Source organism: Corythoichthys intestinalis, chromosome 13 (genome assembly GCF_030265065.1).
Source record: "Corythoichthys intestinalis isolate RoL2023-P3 chromosome 13, ASM3026506v1, whole genome shotgun sequence".
Classification (NCBI taxonomy): domain Eukaryota; kingdom Metazoa; phylum Chordata; class Actinopteri; order Syngnathiformes; family Syngnathidae; genus Corythoichthys; species Corythoichthys intestinalis.
In genome coordinates this window covers 53,870,187-53,892,154 of record NC_080407.1, presented here as the reverse complement: position 1 = coordinate 53,892,154, position 21,968 = coordinate 53,870,187, and the positions used below count along the sequence as shown (strand labels likewise).

General features: G+C 38.9%; 1 protein-coding gene across 3 annotated transcripts in view; it reads right to left on the bottom strand.

The window, feature by feature from the left end:
- LOC130928745 (RNA-binding protein with multiple splicing-like) overlaps positions 1-21,968 on the bottom strand; it is a 40,495-nt gene that overhangs the window by 5,550 nt on the left and 12,977 nt on the right. The window contains exons 2-8 of one of the 3 annotated variants that reach the window (XM_057855481.1): positions 21,448-21,525; positions 21,333-21,371; positions 16,725-16,787; positions 11,485-11,635; positions 6,907-7,034; positions 6,330-6,393; positions 1,797-1,897 (exon numbers count right to left, since the gene is read on the bottom strand). In XM_057855481.1, coding sequence (XP_057711464.1) covers positions 6,331-6,393; positions 6,907-7,034; positions 11,485-11,635; positions 16,725-16,787; positions 21,333-21,371; positions 21,448-21,525 — 522 coding nt within the window. In that variant the 3' untranslated portion in view covers positions 1,797-1,897; position 6,330. Of the gene's footprint in view, positions 1-1,796; positions 1,898-6,323; positions 6,394-6,906; positions 7,035-11,484; positions 11,636-16,724; positions 16,788-21,332; positions 21,372-21,447; positions 21,526-21,968 lie in introns of all 3 variants that reach the window. The other 2 variants (XM_057855480.1, XM_057855482.1) reach the window with 2 other exon arrangements.

Sequence of the window (21,968 nt, the reverse complement as noted above, 5' to 3'; positions counted from 1 at the left end):
CATGTATATATATATATATATACAGTTTTTGTCAAAAACATATGGTTCCACCAAAATTTGATAAAAACATCCCCACTTATTTCCAATGAAGATGCCCAAAATGAACAGGAAATTATCCAAAATGTGACCCACGGAATTCCCAACGATTTGGCAAAAAAACTATCCCAGTTTATTTCCAATGGAAAAAAATGCCCAAAATCAACAGAAAATGACCAAAAAACAGGAGGTAACATCAGGGCCGGCCCAGCCTATACGCAGACTATGCAGCTGCTTAGGGCCCCTGACCACTAGGGGGCCCCAAATCTGACAATTGTTTAATTTTATATTCTATTTTGTTTACTGCAGTTTGCCTTATTTGACTTTTGTGAGTTTTGATACTTGATTACAAGCTTAAAACAATAAAAGTTCTTCCATAACTTATTTCTTTCCTCTTAGAAAAAGGTTTGGCGCAATCATTTGGGGTGAGAAGTTTGAAGTATGCAGTGCAACAAAATCTGATTAATATACAAAATATGGACGTATGGGTTGGATTGCATGCATGGGTTTCACAGTACACTGTGACGAAATGATCGGCCAAAAATATGGGCCCCTTTGCATTTTTTTGCTTAGGGCCCCCAAATGGCCTGGGTCGGCCCTGGGTAACATAGAAATGCCCTTAACCAACAGAAAACGATCCAAAATGTGACCCCCAGATGCCCCACAATTTGACAAAAAACACTCCTCTTTATTTCCAATGGAGGAAAAATTGCCCAAAACATCAGGAAGTGACTCAAAATGCCCTAAAATCAACAGAAAATAATCCAAAATGACCCCAGAATTGGAAAAAAAAAAATAATAAAAAAATATTAACCAACATCCGTTTAATTTCACTGGGAAAGGGCATAAAAAGCACAAAATCAACAGAAAACCATCCAAAATGTGACCCCCGGAATGCCCCAGAATTTGACAAAAACTTCCCTGTTTAATTTCAACAAGGGACAAATGCCCAAAAGTGCCCAAAGAACGAGAAGTGACTCGGAATTGCCCTAGCATCAACAAAAATAATCCAAAATGGCAACCAAATGACCCCTGATGCCACAAAATTTGACAAAAAAATATCCCACTTCATTTTCAATTGAGGAAAAAATGCCCAAAATCAACAGAAATTGACCAAAAACAGGACGTAATTCAGAAATGATCTAAAATCAACAGGGAATTATTCCAAATTCATAGGAAGTAACCCCCGAAGTGCCCCAAAATTTGACAAAAAACATCCCACTTCATTTTCAATTGGAGAAAAAAATGCTCAAAATCAACAGAAAATGACCCAAAAAAACAGGAAGTAACTCAGAAATGCCCTAAAATCAACAGAAAATAATCCCAAAATGTACAAGAGTGCCCCAAAAATTGACAAAAAAAGCATTTCCACTTATTACCAATGGCTCTATTTATGTTATATCTCTTTGATCTGATATCGAATAAACCAAAATGAACAAGACGTGACCCTGAAAGCCCCTAAATGTGCAGGCAGTGACCCAAAATGAACTCACTGCCTACCATTGACGACTAAAGACGTCATTTAAACTGGGAGGACTGTCTGTGAATACTCATCTAATTTGTAACATCCAAATAAACTCTTTGGCTGCCATTTAACGCTAACATTAATGGGTTTCCACTGCGGACGGACTCCTCAAAGAGTCCCGTCGCCACAAAGTGAAGGAAGCCCGAGGGCAGAGGACAAAGCGGGGGGGAAGGTGTGAGCTTCACACCTTTTGTCGTTGTCCGTTAGCATCAGCCGACGCTAGCGATACGCTTACCGACAGTTCGCCGCCACCGCGGCAGGAGGCAGTCCGTGCTCAACGTGCACCGGAGTGGCGGTCGACGACCCCGTCACAGGCCGCCATCACACATCAGGAACCTGAAGATACCGAGACACATGTTTAGAGCCAAGAGATGGACCCTCGTGTCAGATTTTGGCTAGGCGCTACGTAGCCTGCAGTGATATTTACTAAACAGATGACCTGAAATACTGAAGCAAGTAGCAAAACGAGGATGGGAGAGTAGCATTTATTAACGGAAATCCCTCGAGGCAGGCGAGAAAAGGATTCCCGGGACACGGCTGGCCTAGCTAATGCCCGACGGCGCGCGTTCAATCAAGGGTGAGCGAACGGAGGCGCTCTCCAGACGCTGATGCGCCGCCCTTATTTGTTCCGGATGAGGCGGCCAAGGTTAAAGACCGGGTTGATGATTGAACACGCGTTAGCGAACGCTTTGGCGATTTGTCGGCTTAATGTGTTACAGGCAAGAATTCGCAGTCAGGCAGGCACGTGACGTGAGATCTGAAAATAGGTCTCCCACCGTTTGCTCAAGTTTGCTGGAAAATGGCAAGTACTTCAAAAATAAACGCATTCAATGATCATGTCTCAGTGCCATTGACGGCGAAAGACGTCCTTGAATTTTCAAAAAGACCTCCCGTATTAGGTTTTATCATCGTAGATCAATGAAAATTGGAGAGTCGATACCTTGTGCAGAACTGCACTAAAAAAGTCTTTTGGACCCATATCCCAAATCCAACATGAATTTGGGTATTATGGATTAAATGTGAAAAAATATGCAATTTCAGTCGATTTACAGGGTGCACATTTGAGACATTGGCGCCTAGGGAGTTAGTTGGATCCTCCTCTAAATTGGTGAGACTGTTCATGAGACATATGAGATCTAAAATGATCAAAATTGTGAGTTTTTTTCAATAGACGTCCTTGAATTTTTCAAAAAGACCTCCTGTATTAGGTTTTTTTCAATGTAGAGCAATGAAAATTGGAGAGTCGATACCTTGTGTAGAACTGCACCAAAAAGTCTTTTGGACCCATATCCCAAACCCAACATGAATTTGGGTATTTTGGATTAAATGTGGAAAAATATGCAATTTCAGTTGATTTACAGGGTGCACATTTGAGACATTGGCGCCTAGGGAGTTAGCTGGATCCTCCTCTAAATTGGTGAGACTGTTCATGAGACATGCGAGATCTAAAATTATCAAAATGATGAGGTTTTTTTTCAATAGACGTCCTCGAAATTTTCAAAAAGGCCTCCCGTATTAGGTTTTTTCAATGTAGAGCGATGAAAATTGGAGAGTCGATACCTTGTGCAGAACTGCACCAAAAGTCCTTTGGACCCATATTCCAAACCCAACATGAATTTGGGTATTTTGGATTAAATGTGAAAAAATATGCAATTTCAGTCGATTTACAGAGTGCACATTTGAGACATTGGCACCTAGGGAGTTAATTGGATCCTCCTCAAAATTGGTGAGACTGTTCATGAGACATACGAGATCTTATATTATCAAAATGGTGAGGTTTTTTTCAATAGACGTCCTCGAATGTTTTAAAAATGTCCTCCCGTAATAGGTTTTTTCAATGTAGACCGATGAAAATTGGAGAGTCGATACCTTGTGCGAACTGCACCAAAAAGTCTTTTGGACCCATATCCCAAACCCAACATGAATTTGGGTATTATGGATTAAATGTGAAAAAATATGCAATTTCAGTCGATTTATAGAGTGCACATTTGAGACATTGGCACCTCGGGAGTTAGTTGGATCCTTCAACCACATGTTAAACATGAGATGACGAGAGGGAGACGATCTGCCACCACCCTAAGCTGCATTATGTCCGAGTTGCGCCACACTGCGAGGCCTCGTTGAGTCCTGCTTGCAGGCCGAGTTTTCATTTTCTAACCTGATTTTCTATTATCGAAAAGAAAGGACGCTTAATTCTGAATTCGTGCTTAAAAAAAATGGCTGTTTTTTTCCATCAAAAACTAGACCTGAACTGATATACCAACTGTTCTTATTCTTCTTCTTTAGCCAAATTGATACTGGACAACAGTGAAATGACACCCAAAATTAACCCTAAAGACACAATAAAAAAATTAGACATAAAATATCGGCGCTGTAGAGGGACCGCGAACCTGCTGGGGATTATAGTGAACCTGACTGGTGGCCTTCACCTTGCGCGACATTATAGCGATGCTGGCAGTAGCCCCCTGTAATCTGAAGAAAAGCCCTTAGGCCCTGTCTGTGTTTCTCACGTAGCGGCAACCGACGCGGCAGCTGACATGCGGCGAGCAGACACGTGCTCGGACTTGAGCGTTACACGAGGAGGGCACTTCCTTACTAGAAGATTGATACGAGCTCCAGCATAAACGTGCAGGTCTCCGCTATCGACCGTCGTGTTTCGCCAAACGGAAAATGCGGATTACGTTTCCCTTCAGTTGACTCGGCATTCGCGTCCGCCACGAGGTCGTCTTGGCGTGCCGCCGCCGCCGCACGCACGTCAGATGCAATCCGGCTTGAAAACAAGTTCACTCAAGTACTCTGACCATCCGGGAGGGTTAACATCGAATCCATCGATTATTTTACACTACATCAGCGCGTTTTATACTCCTTTGTACTAATACAAACCCTGGCAGAAATGATGGAATCAAGAGTGGATGTTCACTACAAATAGGTCATTTCATGATTCCGATCTCAGTTTAAAGAAAATGGTCCATCATTTGTGACAATTAGAGTTGTCCGATCTTATCGGCTATAATATTGGCCGATAAAAGCATTTTAAAAAAGTCTTGTCACTTATCTATTTTGTTGAAACAATTGCTAATAACCTGATCTATGCGGTTCAGCAAGAATTCCTACAATTTATTGATGAAGTCATCAAAGAAAGCAGTCTTGCATGCCTCCCAGAGTTCTTCAACATTCTTGGGTTTCGTCTTCCATGCTTCCTCTTTCATCATGTTCATGTCTGGTGACTGGGCTGGCCAGTCCTGGAGGAACTTGATCTTCTTTGCTTTGAGGAACTTTGAGGTAGAGATTGAAGTATGCAATGGAGCACCATCCTGCTGCAGAATTTGTCCCTTTTTATGGTTAGGAAGGCTACGATTTGTTGATATTTCAGACTATTTATGTTGCCTTCCACCCTGCAGATCTCTCGCACACCCCCATACTGGATGTAACCCCAGACCATGATTTTGCCACCACCAAATTTCACTGTTTTCTGAGCGAATATCGGATCCATGCGGGCTCCGGTAGGTCTCCTGCAATATTTGCGGTGACTGTGGTGTAATTCAATGGAAGATTCATCTGAAAAATTCACCTTTTGCCACAGAACGATTTTTAAAAAATCCTCAAATGACTTGATATGACCAGGCCATGGCCCCCGATTCTATTGACGCTTATAGGGGGTGCTGCCATTGACGGCCATGGACGTCCAAATTTCCCATTCATTTCTCATGGCATTTACTTTGTTTAATGCCATTGACGGGCATGTTTCTCCATTGTATTGATGCCAATGTACTTGCTTTCCATTGACGCCTATGTGAGTCGATGCCATTGACAGCCATGGACGTCCAAAATTTTTCCCATTCATTTTCAATGGGGAAAAAACAAAATTTCCCCAAATCAACAGAAAGTGACCGGATATCAATAGGACGTGTACCCCAAACTTCCCCGCTTCCATTGACGCTTATAGAGGGTGCTGCCATTGACGGACATGGACGTCCAAATTTTCCATTCATTTCCAATGACATTTCCTCTGTTTAATGCCATTGACGGGCATGTTTGTCCATTCTATAGATGCCAGAGTAATTGGATGCCATTGACGGCTATGAACGTCAATGCCCCCCCAAATGTTCCCAAATGACCTTACATGGTCAGGCCACACCCCCTAAATGTTCCCAAATGACCTGATATGATCAGGCCACGCCCCCTAAATGTTCCCAAATGACCCTATATGACAAGGCCACGCCCCCAAATGCTCCCAAATGACCTGATATGAATAGGCCACGCCTCCCAAATGTTCCCAAATGACCTGATATCATTATCCCAGGCCTAATAAATGTCCCCAAATAGACAGGAAGTGACCTGATATTGTCCCCAAACCAACCTAGGCTGGGGCTAAGATCTGTATCTCCACATGGCAAAGACCCAGAGTAATTTCTCCAGAAATTGCAGTTTCTAGTTTGAATATAATGTCCTGCTTTTAATGCTGAGTGTGTATTATCATCACCACCAAGTTGGCGTTGTCCTTGTAGATGCTACATTATGTGATCATCTGTCTATGTTCACTTGAAATTGTTGGAAACCTTTATTTTTGGACGAAAACATTTTGAGTAACTGTCAACTAAAACTAAAGAAATTTGTTTAAGATTTCGGCGACTAAAACAAGAAAAAAAAAACATCTTGAAATGACTAAAATATGACTAAGACTAACAATTATTCTCATCCCAAAAATTAAAATGGCTGCCAAAACACTGTTCAGCAGGTTGTTGAAGTGCGCGGTACTCACACATACTTCAGCAGAACTGCCTCGACTTCCATCCCGGAGGAGTTCCGTCTGCAGGTGGCAGCCAGCGGATCTAAACATACACAATAGGGAACATTGAGCGTCTGCGGCGTTCAAATGCCTTTCTCCGGCTGTCATCATCTCATGACGCCGCCGCCGCCGCATCACACGTATGGAAATGCGAGCAAAAGATAAAAGAGGTGAATAAATAGCGAGGGCCTTTTGCTGCTAAAAATACGCTTGACGCGGCTTAAGCGGGGGAAACGGAGGGAGCGGCGGACGGAACGTGGGAAGAAATTGCCGGGGATCGATAATGAACTCTATTGGGAAGTCGCGGTGGAGCGTCGTAGATTAGAAGCGCTTGATAAATGGGATAAAAGGCTAGAAAAACAAGGAGCCGAATGGTGGAAACTCAAAATTCACAGAAAATACCAGTACCTCGGCTTTTGATAATAAACTCATAGACCGGGAGGGGCTAGCGGCCATGTTGGAACCTCGTCATGGACCATTTTCTTTAAATTGAGAGTCAAAATATTTGACGTTTTGAGCTAAGGGTGCGAAAAAGTGACGGGTGCACCGCGGTTACCTGAGCGTGGAGTGAGGAGGGGTAGGTGAAAGCGGGCTGGAGGGCCGGCGACAGCTCCGCCGGGTACAGCGGGTACGACGCCCACACGTCTGGGCTGCCGGGATAGAGCGCGGGCACTGTGAGCTCATCTGTGGAAAGAAGAAGACGAGGCGCGGGAGTGAGGCCGGAGTTAGCGCCGCAAATGCTAACATTACAAAAGTGAGAAAAATTAGTGAAAATGGATGGCTAAAAAAAAGGCTAAAAACGCTACAGAAATAGGTGAAAATGAATGAGTCATTCCGGAGATAGCGCTGTAAATGCTAACCTGAAAAGCGCGACAAAAACAAGTGAAAAAGAATGAGTAATTCCGGAGTTAGCATCGCAAATGCTAACATTAAAAACGCGAAAAAAATAAAGTGAAAAAGAATGTGTTGATACTTGAGTTAGCGCCGCAAATGCTAAAGCTAAAAATGAGACAAAAATAAGTGAAAATGAATTGAGTTCATTCAGGAGTTAGCGTCGCAACTGCTACCGCTAAAAACGCGATAAAAAGAAGTGAAAATGAATGAGTTCATTCGGGAGTTTGCGTCTCTAATGCTAAAAGCTTGTCAAAATCAAGTGAAAATGAATGAGTTCCTTCAGGGAGTTAGCGTTGCTAATGCTAAAAGCGTGACAAAATCACGTTAAAAATGAAGGAGTTCATTCCGGAGATAGCGTTGCAAATGCTAAAGCTGAAAGCGCGACAAAAATAAGTGAATATGAATGAGTCATTCCGGAGGTAGCGCCGCAAAGGCTAAAAACGCTACAGAAATAGGTGTATATGAATGAGTCATTCCGGAGATAGTGCTGTAAATGCTAACGTGAAAAGCTTGACAAAAACAAGTGAAAAAGAATGAGCCAGTCCAGAGTTAGCATCGTAAATGCTAACACTTAAAACACGACAAAAATAAGTGAAAAAGAATGAGTTGATACTTGAGTTAGCGCCGCAAATGCTAAAGCTAAAAACGAGACAAAAATAAGTGAAAATGAATGAGTTCATTAAGGAGTTAGCGTCACAACTGCTACCGCTAAAAACGCGTCAAAATCAAGTGAAAATGAAGGAGTTCATTCCGGGAATTAGCGTCACTAATGCTAATAGCGCGACAAAATCAAGTGAAAATGAATGAGGTAATTCCAGAGTTAGCGTCGCAAATGCTAAAGCTAAAAACACGACAAAAATAAGTGAAAATTAATAAATTCATTCCGGAGTCAGCGTTGCAAATGCTACCGCTAAAAACGCGACAAAAAGAAGTGAAAATGAATGAGTTCATTCGAGAGTTAGCGTTGCTAATGCTAAAAGTGTGACAAAATCACATTAAAAATGAAGGAGTTCATTCCGGAGATAGCGTCGCAAATGCTAAAGCTAAAAGCGCAACAAAAGTAAGTGAACATGAATGAGTCATTTAGGAGTTAGCACCGCAAATGCTAAAGCTAAAAGCACTACAAAAACAAGTCAACATGAACGAGTCATTCCGGAGTTAGCACAATAAATGCTAACACTAAAAGCGCGACAAAAACAAGTGAAAAAGAATTTGTTCATTCAGGAGTTAGCGCCGCAAATGCAAAAACTAAAAACGCAACAAAAATAAGTCAAAATGAATGAGTTTATTGTTGTGTCGCAAATGCTAATGCAAAAAGCGCTACGCTAATTAAGTGAAAGCGATTGAGTTCATTAACTTAATCATGAGTAGACGTCCAATCCATTTAAAGCAGGAGGCTGGCAGCGAATGAACATCTGTTCATTCGATGCCAGACCTCAGCGGGGACCAATAAGTTAAGCGGTGTCAAAGCAAATCGTGATAGCAATGATTTGACATCCGAGTATGAGTACTAAATGAAAAATAAGGATAAAAAACGCCCCATTGAGACAGTACGGCCTGATATTGGGGGGCAAAAAATGGTATCGGTGCAAGACTAGTATCTACCAGAGCAAGCTAAGCTGACGTCAGACGGCTAGTCATGTTGTCTGGCACCACATATTTAAGATAAGAGCTTTTATTTGCTCAGCGGGAAAGAAAGAGCCATTGCGGGACGGCCGGGGAATCCGGAAGCTTCTTTCTGGAGGAAATATTGAACTTTCGGTAGAAGTGGGGAGGGTACTAGCGCACTGCAAATACACCTGCTAGCATGCAATGCAAATACAACACAATTCACAAGGCTGGGAAAAATGGACTAGAATAAAAAAATTTTAGGGAATTTTCGGATACAAATGGCCGCTTTGTAAATTATTTTTATCGTTATTACCTTTGATACAAGATGATGAAGTCCTTGTTTTGATTTACGCTTGTGCTATTAATGTGGTTTTTATTATAATGTCCCAAAATCAACAAGATGGGACCAGGAAGTGCCCCAAAATAAATAGGCAATGACCAAAAAATGAACAGAAAGTGACACATTAATGCCCCAAAATGAACAGGAAGTTGATTTATTTATAGTTTTACATATAATTTGGCTGTTCACGTTAACTTGCAAATCATCTTTGGCTCTATGGATTTTCAATAAAGTTGAACAAATACTGATTCAACTTTTTTTTTTTTTTGTGTATTATCAATTCGTCTATTACCAATTCAAAGAAATTTACGGAGCCCCTAAAGGGACATCGCCAGAAAAAAAACAAAAAAAACATGGTGTACACAAGATAGTATGTGGTGCGAATTAGAACCTATCTGGTGCGCACAAAATACCAGCTGGTATGCACGAGAAACAATCTGGTGCACAACAGATGGTAAGTGGTGCGCACTAGAAACTATCTGATGCGCATGAGAAAGAATCTGGTGCGCACGTGAAACAATCTGACGCGCACCAGACAGTATGTGGTGCGTACATTAAACTATGTGGTGCTCACCAGATAGTATGTGGTTCGCATGAGAAACAATCTGGTATGCATGAGAAACAATCTGGTGCGCACGAGAAACAATCTGGTGCATCCCAGATCATTTCTAGTGTGCACCACTTACCATTTGGGTGCATGAGAAACAATCTGGTGTACACGAGAAACAATGTGGTGCGTCCCAGATAGTAAGTGGTGCGCACCAGAAAGAATGTGGTGAGCACAAGGAACCATCTGGGGCGCACTAAAAACTAACTGGTGTGCATGAGAAACAATCTGCACGTGAAACAATCTGATGAACACCAGACAGTATGTGGTGCGCACGTGAAACTATCTGGTGCTCACCGGATAGTATGTGGTGCACACGAGGAAATCTGGTGTGCAATAGAAACAATCTGGTGCACACGAGAAAACCTGGTGCGTATCAGATAGTAAGTGGTACGCACAAGAAACAATCTGGTGTGCACCGGTTAGTACCTGGTGCGCACTAGAAATTATCTGGTGCGCACCAGATAGTTGAGATCGAAGTATATACTATCATCATGCATATTACTGCATTACCAATAACCAAACCAAACAGTTATCAATAACCAATAGTTTTCTAGTGCACACCTGAAACTATCTGGCGCTCACCAGATAATATGTGGTGCACACGAGATAATTTCTCGTGCGCATGACAAACCATCTAGTGCGCACGTGAAACAATCTGTTGCGCACCAGATAATATGTGGTGCTGACTAGAAAAACGATCTAGTGCGCATGGGAAGCAATGTGGTTCACACCAGATAATTCGTGGTTTGCAATAAAAATTATCTGGTGCACATGAGAAACCATCTTGTGCGCACCAGATGGTATATATTTTACTTCAATCTCAACTATCATGCATATTACTGCATTACCAATAACCAAACCAAATCATTAACACTAAACCATAGCTTTCTGGTGTGCACCAGATAGTTTCTAGTGCGCACTACATACTATCTGGTTCGCACCAGATGGTTTAAACCGATTTTATTTCTGTTGATATGTCCCTTTAGGACAGGGGTATCCAACGCCGGTCCTCGAGAGGAGGAGGACTTGGAAAACAAGCTGGATAGTGGCTCTCGAAGACCGGAGTTGGATACACCTGTTTTCCGTGCTCCGTAGAAATTCAACTGTGGCAGGCAATTTTATTTTTGACCTTCTTTAAAAATCCAAATTTGTGTGTGTTTGATCATTACATGTCCACTCTGTCATAGCTATATATATATATCAAAGAAACTGAATCATTTCAAAAGGTTTATTAGACACTGCTCATCAATTACCCAAAGTCACGTTAGCTATTAGGCTAGCAAAGCTAGCCTGAGGGCTAACTTTAGCACAAAATGTGCCTTCGGTTAGTGTCCACTCTGTCACATCCAACTAGCACCCTATGACAAAAAAAGACTCCTTCATGTTCGAGATTTAACATTAAAACGTTGCAGCTTTAACTCTATTTTTGACGTCAAATGTCCAATATATCCCACCAGCCTTCGACCATGACTCACCATTCTTTATCTTCTAATCACTTTTATATGATCCTATTTACAATTATTTTCACACTACACTGACTGATAAAGGCTGGACAGTTAATAAAGTTTTTACGACTGTGACAGTGACCCCGAGGCGGATTCGTTCCCTTATTTCCTGCGGGAAAAATAAAAGCCCGGGGAAATTGTTGCCAACTTGAGCGCTTCCAGCGCAGTACTCACATGGGTCTCTGCTAATGAACGGCGGGCCGGGGCTTTGCTGCGACGGCGGCGGGTTGGGCGTGCCCACCAGCTTGTTCTTAGCCATCTTGGTGTTGGCCTTGGCAAACTCCAGCCGGAGCGTCTGGGGGATCTCGGGATCAAAACGGACCCCCTGACACAAAAATAATCACATATAATCTTCATGCGCCGTACGCAAGAATTGCACTTCAAGTATTCAAAGCAAAGCTAAGCCAAAAGGAAAATGAATGAGTTTATTCCGGAATGAGACTCGCAAATGCGGAGCTAAAACCGTGACAAAAATAAGCGAAAATGAATGAGTGATTCCGGAGTTAGCGCCGAAAATGCTAAGGCTAAAAACGCGACAAAAATAAGTGAACATGAATGAGTTATTCGGGAGTTAGCGCTGCGAATGCTAAAGCTAAAAACGCTACAAAAATATTTGAAAATGAATGAGTTCATTCTGAGTTAGCGCTGCAAATGATAACACTAAAAGAGCGACAAAGACAAGTGAAAATGAATTAGTTCTTTCTGGAGTTAGCGTTGCGAATGCTCAAGCTAAAAATGCTTTCGACCGAGTAAGTCACACCACCGGTGTTCATTTGAATTGTCTGCAAATCGAAAATGACTATTAAACCAAAGGAAGTGAATAACGGTAAATTGACTTTGATTTGAAGTTCTTGGCTAGCTTGGCTAGCTTCTTTCGATGATCTGCTTTAGGAATGTGAAAATAAATCGAAGAGGCCTGAAAATGAATGAGTTTTTTCCGGAGTGCGCGTCGCAAATGCTAAAGCTAAAAGCGTGACAAAAATAAGTGAAAATGACCGATTCATTCCGGAGTTAGCACCGCAAATGCTAAGGCCAAAAACGCGACAAAAATAGGTGAAATTGAATAAATCATTTCGGAGATAGCTCTTCAAATGCTAACGTGAAAAGTGCGACAAAAAAAGGAATGAGTTCCTACCGGCGTTAGCACCGCAAATGCTAAGGCTAAAAAAGCGACAAAAACAAGTCAACATGATTGAGTCATTCTGGAGTTAGCACCGTTGATGCTAAAGCTAAAAACGTTACAAAAATATGTGAAAATGAATGAGTTCATTCGGAGTTAGCGCTTTAAATGCTAACGTGAAAAGTGCGACAAAAAAAAAGGAATGAGTTCATACCGGAGTTAGCGTCGCAAATGCTAACACTAAAAAAAGCGACAAAAATAAGTGAACATGAATGAGTAATCCCGGAGTTAGCGCCACTAATGCTAACACTAAAAAAGCGACAAAAACAAGTCAACATGATTGAGTCATTCTGGAGTTAGCGCCACCAATGCTAAGGCTAAAAATGCTACAAAAACAAGTGAAATTGATTTAATAATTTCAGAAATAGCGTTCAAATGCTAACGTGAAAAGTGCGACAAAAAAAAACAAGTGAAAAAGAATGAGTTCATACCGGAGTTAGCTTCGCAAATGCTAAAGCTAAAAACATGACAACAGATGAACATGAATGAGTAAATCTGGAGTTAGCGCCTTTAATGGTAACACCAAAAAAGCCACAAAAACAAGTCAACATGATTGAGTCATTCCAGAGTTAGCACCGTAGATGCTAAAGCTAAAAACGTTAAAAAAATATGTGAAAATGAATGAGTCCATTCCAGAGTTAGTGCTGCAAATGCGACCATTAAAACGCGACAAAGTCAAGAGAAAAAGAATTAGTTCTTTCTGGAGTTAGCGCCGCGAATGCTAAAGCTAAAAATGCTTTCTACCGAGTCAGTCAAACTACCGGTGTTCGTTTGATTCGTTTATGTTTGAATTTAAAACGGCTATCAAACCAAATTAAGTAAATAACGGTAAACTGACTTTGACTTGAAGTTCTTTAATAGTCAACAAATCTAGCTAGCTAGATTCAGCTTGGCTAGCTACTTTCGATGATCTACCTTAGGAGTGTGAAAATGAAAGTTTTTTTTCCGGAGTGAGCTTCGCAAATGCTCAAGCTAAAAGCCTGAAAAAAATATGTGAAAATTAATGAGTCATTCTGGAGTTAGCGCAGCTAATGCTAAGGCTAAAAAGTGACCCCAAATTAGCCTACTGCCTACCATCGATAAGGATAAATGTCCAATTCATTTAAACTGGGAGGACTGCCATCGAATGAGCATTTTTCAGTGCCGTTGACGGCATTAGTCGTCTAATCCAATTCATTCGCCCCTTCCAGTCTAAATGGATTGGGCGTCTATTCACGATAAACTCATTTAAATTTAGTTTTTTAAGACAACACGTAGTCTTACACACCTTTGTTCTATAAATACACACTTCACACCGTGATGAAGCCACCGCAAATTTAGACAACTAAGGAGCGAGATTTCGCGGAGGTCTTTGACATTTCTATTTTTTGCCCGCCTTTGTTGATCAGGTGTCCGACTTTAGCTTTCATGTATCGTTTGTCTGAAGAATCGTCAAAATGTCTGACAGCTGCTTTCGACTCATCTCAGAAAATTCAGATATCTTTTTTTTTTTACATGGCAAGGTAGTTTGGAATCCTCACTCATATGGGAGCCTGACAGCTTTATGATAAATAAAGCGCAGAGCTAGAAAATTATGGAAATGTTTTTCCGAGGAAACAATACTTCCGCACGTCCCGCGGGTGGCGATCTGCATATTGAAATATGGACAAGTTTGTTCAGCATCTTGATTCTGAGCAAACCCCAAAGCAACAAATCTCCCGTTGCTTTTTATTTGTTTATTTTTTTTTCTTTATTATTATGTATATTTGTATTAGTGAGTATTGGTTAGGGTTTACGGTTAGGGTTTAGGTTAGGGTTTAGGGTTAGGGTGTCATTAAGATTGTTAGCAGCATGACTTTACTCCGCAAAAAAACTCACAAAAGAAACAAAAACATGGTGGTACTTTCTTTTTTTTTAAGAAATAAGTTTTTTTTTGTAACCGATTTGAAATCGTTCGTTCGGACAAATTGTTGTCTCTGTGTGCTAGCTAACTTGAAAAGTGGGACAAAAAAAGGAATGAGTTCATACCGGAGTTAGCTTCGCAAATGCTAAAGCTAAAAGTGCGACATAAACAAGTAAAAATGAATGAGTTCGTTCGAGAGTTAGCGTCGCAAATGCTTAAGCTAAAAGCGTAACAAAAATAAGTGAAAATGACAGAGTCATTCTGGAGTTAGCACCACAAATGCTAAGGCTAAAACCCCTACAAAAATAAGTGAAATTGAAGAAATCATTTCGGAGATAGCGCTTCAAATGCCAACGTGAAAAGTGCGACTAAAAAAGGAATGAGTTCTTACCGGAGTTAGCTTCGCAAATGCTAAAGCTAAAAGCGCAACATAAACAAGTGAAAATGAATGAGTTCATTCCGGAGTTAGCGTCGCAAATGCTTAACCTAAAAACGCGACAAAAATAAGTGAACATGAATGAGTCATTCCGGAGTTAGCGCCGCCAATGCTAAGGCTAAAAATGCGACAAAAATAAGTGAAATTGAATAAATCATTTCGGAGATAGCGCTTCAAATGCTAACATGAAAAGTGCGACTAAAAAAGGAATGAGTTCTTACCGGAGTTAGCTTCGCAAATGCTAAAGCTAAAAGCGCAACATAAACAAGTGAAAATGAATGAGTTCATTCCGGAGTTAGCGTCGCAAATGCTTAAGCTAAAGACGCTACAAAAATAAGTGAACATGAATGAGTTATTCCGGAGTTAGCGCCGCCAATGCTAAGACTAAAAACGCGACAAAAATAAGTGAAATTGAATAAATCATTTCGGAGCTATTGCTTCAAATGCTAACGTGAAAAGTGCGACTAAAAAAGGAATGAGTTCATACCGGAGTTAGCTTCGCAAATGCTAAAGGTAAAAGCGCAACATAAACAAGTGAAAATGAATGAGTTCATTCCGGAGTTAGCGTCGCAAATGCTAAAGCTAAAGACGCTACAAAAATAAGTAAACATGAATGAGTCATTCCGGAGTTAGCGCCGCTAATGCTAACACTAAAAGAACGACAAAAACAAGTCAATATGATTGAGTCATTCTGGAGTTAGCACCGCTGATGCTAAAGCTAAAAACGTTACCAAAATATGTCAAAATGAATGAGTTCATTCGGAGTTAGCGCTTTAAATCCTAACGTGAAAAGTGTGACAAAAAAAAAAGGAATGAGTTCTTACCTGAGTTAGCAAATGCTAAAGCTAAAAGCGCAACATAAACAAGTGAAAATGAATGAGTTATTGTTAGCAGCATGACTTTACTCCGCAAAAAAAACACCTTTTTTTTTTAAGAACTAAGTATTTTTTGTAATTGATTTGAAATCGTTCGTTCGGATAAATTGTTGTTTCTGTATGCTAGCATGAAGCTACACTGTCTGACATGTTGCACGTGCAACAATCAAGCAGATTCACAACTTATTGTTTCCTGCATGCTAGCTTAGTAAGTGGTCGCTAAACATGAAGATAGCTCGTTTGACCCACCGTACGTCTGGCAATGAAACAAATTCTTGTTTCTGCATGCTAACTTAATAAGCGCTCGCTAAACATGAAGCTAGCTGCTTCACCTGTCGTACGTGCGACAACTGAACAAATTCTTGTTTCTGCATGCTAGTTTAAAAAGCACTCGCTAAACACGAAGCTAGCTTTTTTAACCTTCGTGTTTGCGGCAATCGAACAAATCTTGTTTCCGTACGCTAGCTTTGTAAGCAGTCGCTAAACATGAAGCTAGCTTGTTTGACCTGAATTGAACAAATACTTGTTTCTGTATGCTAGTTTAGTAAGTGCTCACTCAACATGAAGCTAGCTTATTTTAATTGTCTGTCGTGCGACAATCACTTTAAATGGATCGGACGTCTACTTGTAATAAACCAATTTCTATTCACAACAGAATTATAATTGGACATCATTTGACATCAATCACCGTCAATGGCAGCCAATGACTTAAAAAATAAAGAACAGTGCAGTCTTACAAATAATATTAAAAAAAAAACCTCAACATTAACGGCAAGTCGGTATCAATAAACTAATAAATCCTGATTTGCTTTTTGTTTTTTGACTAATTTTCCACCCGCGGTCATAAGTTTTAAGACAATTCACCATTCAGTTGAATGAGAAAGTGTCTCAAAACTTGTGGGAAAATGACAAATGATTCCCAAGCATCACCTTAATAGCCTCTCGTTAAGGCTACACTGCCATAAAACAAGCGGCAGAGCAAACCGTAGATCGATATTTTTTGGTTGTTTTTTTTCACATGCGAGAAGGCGCGTCACTTACGTTCAAGGCATTCTTAGCCGCCTCCGCCTCTGATCTGCTGTCAAAGCTGACAAATCCCACCGGCTGGGGAGGAAACAAAAATGATTTAGAGCAGAAAACTGACTCGGCGTTCCTTTCCGAGTGACGCTAAAGTCCACGCGGGTCACAGCCGCCCAGTGAATAAGACCAACAATATGAAAAATGATTTTGAGTTTTATTTATTAGGAGAAAGCAGTGAACAGATAGGGTTTATGGGGGGACGGAAAGAAAGGAAGAAGACAGAAGAGGAGAAGAACAAACAACAAAAAGAAATATATGATTACAACCCTACGCTACCTATTAATATAGTGGTGCTATCGTAAGCTAATTACATTTACCCGTGAGGGACCTGAAAATCGAGGTAAAGTTGTTTTTTTATGCGAGCATGAAGCTAGCTTGTTTGAAATGTTGTATGTCCGACAATCAGACAAATTAACGTTTCTGTATGCTTGCTCAACAGGAAGTTAGCTTCTTTGACCTGTAGTACCTTCGACAATCGAACAAATTCTTGTTTCTGCATGCTAGCATGAAGCTAGCTTGTTTGACCTGTGATACATGCGACAACCGAAAAAAATTGTTTCTACATGCTAGCTTAGTAAGCGCTTGCTCAACATGAATATAGTTCATTTGACCTATCGTATGTGTGACACTTAAAAAACTTATTGTTTTTGTATGCTAAGTTAGTAAGCGCTTGCTCAACATGAAGCTAGCTCATTTGAACTGTCGTACTGTATGTGCGACAATCGAACAAATTCTTGTTTCTGTATGTTAGCATAAAGCTAGCTTGTTTGACCTGTCGTACGTTCGGCAATCAAACAAATTCTTGTTCCTGCATGCTAGCATGAAGCTAGCTTTTTTGACCTGTCATACGTGCGAATCGAATCGAAAAAAATCTTTTACATGACTTTAAGTGGCTGCTGCTGGCCAAAAAAAACTCAACATGAATCTAGCTCGTTTAACCTATGGTATGTGCGACAATTACAAAAATTCTTGTGTTTGTATGCTAACTTAGTAAGCGCTTGCTGAACATGAAGCTAGCTCGTTTGAACTGTCGTACGTGCGACAATCGCACAAATCTAGTTTCTGTATGATAGCTTAGTAAGCAGTCGCTAAACATGAAGCTAGCTTGTTTGAACTATCAGATGTGTGGAAATCGAACAAATTCTTGTTTCTGTATGTTAGCATAAAGCTAGCTTGTTTGACCTGTCATATGTGCAAAAATCAAACAAATGCTTGTTTCTGCAAGCTAGCATGAAGCTAGCTTTTTTGACCTGTCATACGTGCGACAATCGAAAAAAAATCTTTTACATTACTTACGGTGGCTGCTGCTGGCCGAAAAAAACTCTAACCTATCGTATGTGCGACAATTGAAAAAAATATTGTTTCTGTATGCTAACTTAGTTAGCGCTCGCTCAACATGAAGCTAGCTCATTTGAACTGTCGTACGTGTGACAATCGGACAAATCTAGTTTCTGTATGCTAGCTTACTAAGCAGTCACTAGACATGAAGCTAGCTTGTTTGAACTGTCAAATAAGTGACAATCAAACAAATTCTTGTTTTGGTATGTTAGCATAAAGCTAGCTTGTTTGCCCTGTCGTATGTGCGATAATTAAACAAATTCTTGTTTCTGTATGCTAGCTTAATAAGGGGCTGCTCAACATAAAGCTAGCTTCTTTGACATTCTTTGTACATGCGACAATCGAACAAATTCCTGTTTCTGTATCTTAGCATAAAGCTAGCGTCTTTGAGCTGTTGTACGTATGACAATGGAACAAATGATTGTCTCTGAATGGTAGCTTAGTAAGCGCTTACTCAACACGAATTTAGTTCGTTTGACCCATCTTATGTGCGACAATCGAACAATTTCTTGACCGCACCGCGGACTGGGTCTCATGATATTTATGACATCAGCCTTCACCCTGTGACCCGGGACTCAACCGGTTGCTTTCACACATTACGCTACCTGGTTAAGTCCCGGTCATATATAATAGGACAAACAGATTTGGAGTGAAATAAAATTCTCCCGTGTGGTTGTTGTGCTGGGAGTGATCTTTAAAACACAAAACCGGGAAAAAAAGGCAGCAAAACAGGAATATAAAAATAGACAAAGCCTGAGAAGGGCCTCTTGCTTTATAAGGAAGTGGCTGGGCTGTTTCATCCTACTTGTCTCTTCTCATTGTGCGCCGCCAAAAGTCCAAACTAAGCGAGATGAAATGCCTCAAATCAAGGCAAAATATGCTTGCGCTGTCTTTCAAGACAGTTTTTCTTAGCCAGCACTTCCACTCGCTTCAAGCGCTTTTCCTGAAAAAAATCCTGACAACCCCAGTCAAGAAGCAGGAGGAACGCAATCCTAGTTTGGAATACCAGCTTGGCTGCCATTGACGCTGATAAAAGAACCGGAGTTACTTGAAAAATTTGACCTTTTTACTTTGTGGGTGCAGAAATTTGGCGTGCTAAGACACAGGACACTGAAACTAAGGAAACGCGTTAATAGCCTTCCGCGAACATTTAGACTTTCATTTTATTTCATAAATGAACTCTGTCTGCCATTTACGGTGCAAGACGTCCAACTGTTGAGGGGCAAACGAACGAACGAACGTAATGGCTCTGAAACAAAGTCCATTCATTCATCTTCTGAACAGTTTATCCCCACGAGGGTCACGGGGGTGTCGGAGCCTATCCCAGCTAACAACGGGCAAATATATATGTACAGAATAAAATGTACAAAAGGAATATTTACTTTTTTGTTTTTCTTGAAAAAATATACAATGTTAATTTTATAATATACAGTACTTCACTTTATATATATATATATATATATATATATATATATATATATATATATATATATATATATATATATATACACAGTGGGGAGAACAAGTATTTGATACACTGCCAATGGGTTTTCCCAATGGCAGTGTATCAAACCCCACTGTATATATTTATAGTACAGATATTATATATTTTTTAAATTAACTTGATATATTATTATTACTCATTAGTAAATGACTAATAAATATTATAAACACAAAAATAGAGGATATTTACATATATACATATATTCTGTACCTATATATACAGAATATATACGCAAAGAGAATATTTACATTTTTGTTGTTTTAATTTTAAAATAAATACAACTTTTGTTGATAATATATTAATTTTTTGATAGGTATAGATTATTTTTTTAAATTGTATTTATTATGTTATTATTACTCATTACTAATGAGTAATAAAAACTATAAACATGAGAATAGAGCATATTTACCATATATACAAAGAGAATATTTACATTTTTGTTGTTTTAATTAAAAAAAAATAAAAAAAAAACTTTTGTTAATTTTATTATATATTTTTATAGGTAAAGATTAATTTTTGAAATTGTATTTATTATGTTATTATTACTCATTTACTAATGAGTAATAAAAAGTATAAACATGAAAAAGAGAATATTTACCATGTATACAAAGAGAATATTTAACGTTTTGTTGTTTTTATTTAAAAAATATTAAATTTGTTAAATTAATGATACAATTTGTAATTTTTGTTACATATTTTTATATTATATTTTAATATACATATATATATATATTTATAGGTATATATTACATTTTTAGATTTGATTTTTTATATTATTATTCCACATTTACTAATGGGTAATAAAAATTAAACATGAAAAGAGAGAATATTTACTATTTTTATATATCCAAAGAGAATATTTACCTTTTTGCTGTTTTATTTTTTTAAAATTACAATATTTGTAAATTTTTATTATAAATTTTTATCTTACATAATATATATATATATATTAAATATATATATATTATATATATTATTATTTTGATATTTCTTAATTTTTATTAATACTCGTTTACTAATGAGTAATAAAAATTATAAACATGAAAAGAGAGGATATTATCTATACTGTATGTATATATATATATATATATATATATATATATAATGTTTACCTTTTTGTTGTTTATTTTTTTAAAATACAATACTTGTTAATTTTATTAGATATATTTTTTTTCATATTTTTTTATATAATATTTTAACATTTATTTATATCTCTATTATTTATTTAAAACATTTTTTAAATGTATCAATTTTTTTTTTACTCATTTACTAATGAGTAATAAAAAATTATAAACATGAAAATAGAACGTATTAGGGGTGCTGGAGCCTATCCCAGCTAACAAGGGCCTTGAAACTGAAAATTTTTTAGTTTATATATACAAAGAGAATATTTACCTTTTTGTATTTTTTTTGTTTTTTCAAATACAATTTTTGTGAATATTTAATCATTTTTTAAATATTTTATATTTATTACATTTATACATATATATTATTAAATGAAACTATTATATTATAATTACTCCTTTATTAACGAGTAATAAAAATTATGAACGTGAAATAAAAAATCTATATGTATTTAATTGAAAATTTAATTGAAATTGAATTCTTTCAGTGCCGTTATTGGGAATGAAATCACTAGTAGACGTCCAATCCGTTTGACGTGGGAGGGTGGCGGCGAATCCCTCCCACTTCAAGCGGACTCAATTCAATGAAGCAAAAAACCTTACCTGTTTGGAGGTAAGTTTAATCAAGGAACCTTCGTAGCCCTGAAAGACAAAGATGAGTTGAATTTCTGTTCTGTGGCTCCTGAAAATAGCCCTCGTGGGAAACATGCAAACATACCTTAAATGGTCTGAAAAGGAGGTAGAGCTCCCGCGGCTTGATATCCAGCGGCAGGCCGCTGACAAAGAGCGTTCGAACCTGTGTACAAAAAAAACACATTTTATAATGTACAGTACATACATTATTAATTATCCACATTATTGGATGAATGCTGTTTTGGGGGAGTCATTCATTAACAGGAATTTCCTGTCACATGTCATATAACATAGATATATGTCATATGACAGGATTTCATATGCATTTCAGAATTCCTTTTAATTGGCTGCCAATGACAGCCACAGAACCCAACAGTACGTTAATCGATTCAACTGTGATTTCGACGGCCGCCGTCGTCGTCAACGGACGCCAACGAGCTAAGCTAACGAGTTTGAACAACAAATATCAACGTTTTGAGTCCATTTGGAGTACGTGTGTCTATTACGTGAAGATGTTCAAGTGGTCTACGATGAGATTTGGAGGGGACAAAGGAAGCGCTGAGCGAACACTCCAGTTCATTCCCATGTGTAACCTGATCCGCACAA